This window comes from Pleurodeles waltl, chromosome 4_1 (assembly GCF_031143425.1).
Source record: "Pleurodeles waltl isolate 20211129_DDA chromosome 4_1, aPleWal1.hap1.20221129, whole genome shotgun sequence".
In the NCBI taxonomy this organism is placed as follows: Eukaryota; Metazoa; Chordata; class Amphibia; order Caudata; family Salamandridae; genus Pleurodeles; species Pleurodeles waltl.
The window spans coordinates 106565802-106572351 of NC_090442.1; the positions used below are offsets into that span (position 1 = coordinate 106565802).

At 42.2% G+C, this 6550-nt stretch overlaps 1 protein-coding gene across 1 annotated transcript; it reads right to left on the reverse strand.

Annotated features, from left to right (window-relative positions):
* Positions 1–277: 277 nt before the first annotated feature.
* LOC138287421 (mas-related G-protein coupled receptor member H-like) lies at positions 278–6203 on the reverse strand. The gene is made up of 2 exons (XM_069227838.1): positions 6065–6203; positions 278–3473 (listed from the first exon to the last, which is right to left on the reverse strand). Exon 2 carries the CDS (start codon positions 3454–3456, stop codon positions 2470–2472), a length of 987 nt encoding a protein of 328 aa, XP_069083939.1. The 5' UTR covers positions 3457–3473; positions 6065–6203; the 3' UTR covers positions 278–2469.
* Positions 6204–6550: the final 347 nt, after the last annotated feature.

Sequence of the window (6550 nt, forward strand, 5' to 3'; positions counted from 1 at the left end):
TCTTTATGTTTGTCGTGCAAAAGTGTATTTTTATACAATAGCTGCACCACCACTCTTCAAGTCACTAGAGAAAGCGCTTCAGTTTAAGTGCAGCTAATTACTCCTGATACAAAAGCATCAATTGAAGTAACACAGTAACTATGAAAAAATAAACCACAATACTCAGCGTTAAAAGTTGCTGAATGAGACCTTAAATGATGAATTTTACACCAAACAGAAAGACGTTGTTAGCATTTTCAGATTAAAGCATAACAGAAGGAGGCAGCAGAGATAGTGTGAACACTGTATGGTATTTATTTAACAAAGGTGCATGATGGGAACATTTGGGCAATGTGTACAACTAGCCAGGCTAGTGAAGAGCCCAATGACACAATCAGCAACAAAAAAGGGAAAACATTTCTTCTGTGCGCTACTGTACATGATTAATGTTCAGAAACCACTAAAGTGAATTTAATTCTTGCCAGGCAAACTTAAACCAACTTTCACATTTGTGCCCTGGGCACTGCTGTAACTGGATTCATCTCAAGTATTATATTAGTATGGCTCTTTAAGAGAGGTGTCTGAAGGAATGCAGCTAATGACATCACAAATTAGGATCTAATTCATCCAACCATTGATGCAATAATGGCAACTACAGTTCAAATCCCATGGAATGGGGGTCACCATGTGGGGCCTATTTGTTCGGTCGCGAAACTACACAGCATTCGCTCCTCCATTACGTTTTTCCAAGTTCCTTTGTCACCTGCTCTGAGGAGGTTGCACATTTAGGCTTAGGCCTGTGGGTGGGGTGGGGGGAGATAAGGGGCTGGGAGAGTTAGGGGATGGAAGGCGAATGCATTTCCTGGCAAGGAGATGCGTTATATGTTTCTCCCATCTCAAAATGAAACAGGGATGAGACGGCTGCAGCCAAAGACACGTGATTTTTCCACCTGGTTATACCAGATGGAAAAAGGAACAAGTCAGGTTATCGCATGCCAGGAAAAACCGCTACTTGCAATTAGGCGGAGCAGAACTCTAATCCCGCCCCTTCTGGCTCAGATTGAAGCCTAATGTCGGACCTGAAGGATTTGCAAATCTGCCTTTCTTAATCCGTGCAAAACTGGATTAGTAAAGGTGGGAGCAACATAAAACTGCAGACCCCAAAGTCTATTTTTACCAGTTATTTGTTTTCTGTTACATCTTTTTCTGACTGTATATTGGTAGTTTAGTCACCATCTGTGTACAAAGTGCGGCGGAACTTGCTATTTTACAAGCAATAAACACTGCTTTAAAAATCAACCAGGCACAGGGACAGGCACATGAAATATTCGCAACTATAGATCGAATGCTGCTTTCAAACTGTATAGTCGGGGAAACTTACAAAGAAGTGTGGCAAAAAATCCTGTATACAGGGCGTAATAAACTGCTGCTTTGTAAATTGGTTTTAAGCACCAGATTGTGCATTGCAAAGGTGTACTATTTTACAGTGTTGTTTTTGATAGTGTGTCATAGACATAAACAACGTACAAACATTTAGTTTTTAAATGCATGTCAAATATGAACTTTCATATGTACTACTGCAAGTAGAACTTGCCGCAACAAATGAAATGGGGGTGTGCCTAATGACAACGGTGCCAACAATCTAACACAACATTGGATCTGGGATCTCCAGAGTATTTAAATGACATGGTTGCGGTGGTATCTCATCCTTAGATAACCAAGAACAAAATGTGTGGATATTCACATTTTTTTTTAGAATTCCATCCTAACTGACCTGATATTATGAGGCCATACCCTCCATTCTTAACCATTTACAGGAAACTTTGTCTTCCTATCAAGAATACATTAAAAAAAAACTTCTGCGTGTTTTCAGGCACAAGGAGCCTGTCGACAGATCTAAGTGTACGTAAAATGTACGTCCTGATTCACAAATCTCTTGTCGCGAGTGTTGGAGACCGGCGGTTGCAGTCACATGAATCTATGACAAGTGTATATTTCCAGCAGTAACTCTCCTCCTCCATGCTTGTACATGTGGATTTTCCAGTGGCCTGAATTACTGCATGAGTGAGTGTTTCAGGAATATGCATTTGAACATGACTGTAGCAATAGTTTCACTGTGGAAAACAAATCTTTCAACTGCACCCGCTGAAAAAGATTCTGGCTTTTAGACATGTTTAACCAACATTTACCCACCCACTGTACCTTATTTGGGAATAGTTTTAGGTGTGCAAAAGAGTATAAAACTCGGTTGGAACTGTCTCTGAAAACCCACATTTACAACATTAATGGTGTTACAACATTTCCAATGGCTGCCCTCTTATTTCCCCTTTAGGATCACGCATGTTCAAATCCCAACATGAACTTTACTGTGGTGTCAGATTTCCCACTGTCACACATGTAAGTTAGGCACTTAAACTGCTTTGTCAGATGGGCCCTTTGAACATGCATTATTTTTCACCATGTATTTTAATTGTGAACCTGAAAAACGTTCTAGCTGTCATCAGATTGCTTTTGCCAGGATGTTTCTGTCTCCTTAAAGATCTTCTCCAGTGCCTGTTTGATGGAACGCCAAAAGCAGTGTTTATTCCACATCCCGACACATATGTAGACATATGGGTTGGCGCTGCAGTATATAGAGGTACAGATGAATGTCAAATTCGCAAATGTCACTAAAAACATCTCTTCTGGCACAACATTAAAATATAGCAGAAGACCCACAACCCTTGCAGGCACCACTGACAGGAGGAAGATGAGGACAGTGACCATAATGACAATGTAAAGTCTAAGCGGGTGGCATTCCTTGGAGGTCTTCCGTATCTGGATGCTCAGGGTCAGGCTCGACAAGACCATGAGCAGGACCACCAAGAGGTACAACGCGGAGGTGAACAGGTACACACCGGTGCATGACTCAGACCCAGGATCAGGGTACTGAACATCAAGCTTGCAAACAAAGCTTTCCAGACCCATCACCACACATGATAGGGCCCAGAGTAGAAAGCATACAATGACAGACTGCCTTGTGAGTTGTCGGTGTTGGTACCACACTGGGAGGAGGACACACATGCACCGCTCCACGCTGATGGCCGTCAAAACAAAACTGCTGGTGTTGAAACCAATGTTGTAGAGCACACCAGCAAAAACAAGTGCATTTTCACTGTCTCTCCTTGATATCTCCACTTTATCAATGGCACAAATTAACACCACCTGTATGATGATGCAACCAAAGAGGAAAATGGCATCTCCTATAGCAAGGTTGATTATATAGACAGTACAGTTATTCTTTTTCATCTTGAAGAAGAGGAACCACAAGATGATGCTATTTCCCACCAGTCCGATGATGCAAATTACCAAAGTCACGATGTACAGTGTCCGTGCGAGATAGATTCTCTTCAGGGCTGCCTCGTAATTGGCAGGTTCTGTATCGTTTCCTCCTGGTTTAAATGTAGTTGTGAGAGAAATATTGCCAAAGTCTGCCATATTCTTTGTTTCGATTCCTATACAAAATAAGGTATGAACATATTGGAGTTAAACAAGGGATACAAATATACCAAATACCTATGGCAACTTCCAACAACGCTCTTAGTAAAGTACTCCGAGGTGTACAACCTAAAAAATACCTTATGTGACACATCATGCGCCAGGATATCCCAGTCAACAATTGTGTGCTTTCTGAAACTATTGAAAAGATAATTAATTTGGCTTTAAAAAAAGCATGAGCAAAAAATGGCAAAACTAAACATCATTTCTTCCATGTGAACACTGCACATGAAATATCTCAATATAACAGCAGTCAAGTTAGTTTTACCTTCAAAACTACGGCTATTGCAACACCTCTGTAAATACTACCCCCTCAATACATCTATCTACACCTGCCCTTGCCATGCGACAAACGACAACATCTCATGTGAGATAATCCCAGTTACCCCAACATATGAACCTGTGCTTTCACCAACAATCCAAAGCACTTCAAATACCATTATCAATCTACCCAGACCACACAAACCACCACACCACAACCAATCAATGTGCACCTGCCCGGACTATACAAAACACAACAACATATCCATATCCACCTACCCTGACCACACAAACCACCACAAAATATCATAACATAATATGCACCGCCCTAAACAGAACACAACATATCAATATGCACCTGCCCTGACTACACAAAACACGACAACATACCAATATACTTCTACTGTGACTACACAAACCACCCCAACATATCAATATGCACCTGCCGTGACTATACCAACCACCACAACAAATCAGTATGCACATGCCTTTACTATACAAAATACAATAAAATATCAATATGCACCTGCCCTGACTATACAAAACACAACAACATATCAATATGCACCTACCCTGACCACACAAACCACCACAAAATATCATAACATAATGTGCACCGCCCTATACAGAACACAACATATCAATATGCACCTGCCCTGACTATACAAAACATGACAACATACCAATATACTTCTACTGTGACTACAAAGACCACCACAACATATCAATATGCACGTGCCGTGACTATACCAACCACCACAACAAATCAGTATGCACATGCCTTTACTATACAAAATACAATAAAATATCAATATGCACCTGGCCTGACTATACAAAACACAACAGACTAATATGCTTCTACTTTGACTACACAGACCACCACAACACATCAATATGCTCCTATCCTATTCTATATAAACGCCCCCAGCATACCGATCTAAATTTTCCCTGACAAACCCAACCCACAGACTCATTGATTGGCGCCTACCTTGACAATCCAAAGCATCCCAAAATATGAATCTTCAACTTCACACTAAAACACCCTTAACGTCTATTGACTCTTCACATGCAATTGAAAAATAATTCACCTGCATCATACTTAACAATCCCAAACACTGCAGTACATCAATACACACCTTCTGTTACACACCCAAACACTCATCTGTCTACACTTTACCTTATATCTAGTAACCCAAATTGTAACTCTACTTTTCCTTGCACCACAAATCCTGAACACATCTATCTGACCGTTTCTTGAATCCCAAAGTGAAACAAAAAGCTAACTTCATCTTCTGTTAAAACACCAACCACCAGCAACATCAACCTCCTGTTAAACTACCAAGCAGAGCAATGCTTTTTCCTACCCTCAATCATCCTGACATATCTGTCAGCACCTTCCCTTGCTTAATTAAATACCCCAAGGCATCATTTCTTTGCAACGCCAGACACCAACAAGATCTATCTAACCTTCTCCTGAAACTGCAAACAATCCCAGCATGTTAATCTTCATCGCCCCTTTCACTTTCGACCACATAAATCATCTACGTTCACCATCACACACAACCCCAAGCAACCCACCACTTGTGTTCCCCTACAATCCCCACCACCTTTACACTATAAACACCTTACCTTAAATCCTACCCATCACAATTCACCAACTTTACTTACAGTCCCAACAACTTCAGCACACCCATCAACATTTCTTTTCACTTATAAACACCCGCAATATATCTGTCCACCCGTTCCCATGCGACCACAGCCATTGGCTCACAATTCTAGGTTCCCTTAAAATTGCAAAGAGGCCAACATATCTATATGCAACTTAAAACGTAATTCGAAAAAAACAGACGCATCTCCACTTCTATTACACTACCAAACACCTCACATTCACAAACTCACCTTCCCTTCCTGCATACAATAATTATTTACAATTCCAACCACCCCAAGCTATCAATCTGCCCCCTCTCTCTCGGGCCATTGACACCTCTGTCTTTCCCATAATAAAAGAATCCCAAAAACCCGACGTGTCCTTCATTACAAGGCGCTGGGGCGGTATTCCCAACGCTCTTCCTAGCCACAGCACTGTCTGCCCTCCCACCCACATCTTTTCGAAGTCACAGATCACCTGCAGAAAAAGGCCTGGTAATCCCAGGTCCACACAGTTATTCCGTATTCCAGGGCCAACAATTTGGAATGCTTGGAGTATGGTGGGGAGATACCATCAAAATCGCTAATTCCGGCCCCTGCATCTTCCCAACTAAACTCTGGACAACTCATAATACTGCACCTGTGCTGGACTGGCTCAGCTGCGCCTCTGATGCCAAGTGTGATCTTAGAACCCCGACTGAACGTGAAGACGTGAGGCTCGCTTTAGACCAGTGAGGAGCGTTTCGGAGGCCTTTGGGATGCTCTCTCTCCTGACAAGTGACAGACTAAGACTGGGATGTTTTCGATAGGGTATTTTGTCTCAGAGAATAAATGCACGCTGACACCCTGAAAGCTGGCCTCCACCCTCTTGCAGTCAGCCCTACATTCCAACGTGACTCAGCCCTTGCACGGCACAGCGGGTGGAAGTTTCTTCCCTGTGAGAGCATCTATTGAGCAATGCTGGCAAAGATGCACGTCAGCGACATCTGGCGTGCCTGCAACCAATCACAAAGCTATTTGTGAATCCGGGTACTTCTACCTGTGGTTGCGTTTGGTGTATGTGCTCCAATGGGGTGGACGGCGGATGTGTTTTTTTCAGTTCACATATGACCTATTATCTGGTAAT

Bases quoted from the DNA above. Each gene is read 5' to 3' on its own strand.
- LOC138287421 (XM_069227838.1), bottom strand. From the start codon at position 3,456: ATGGCAGACTTTGGCAATATTTCTCTCACAACTACATTTAAACCAGGA.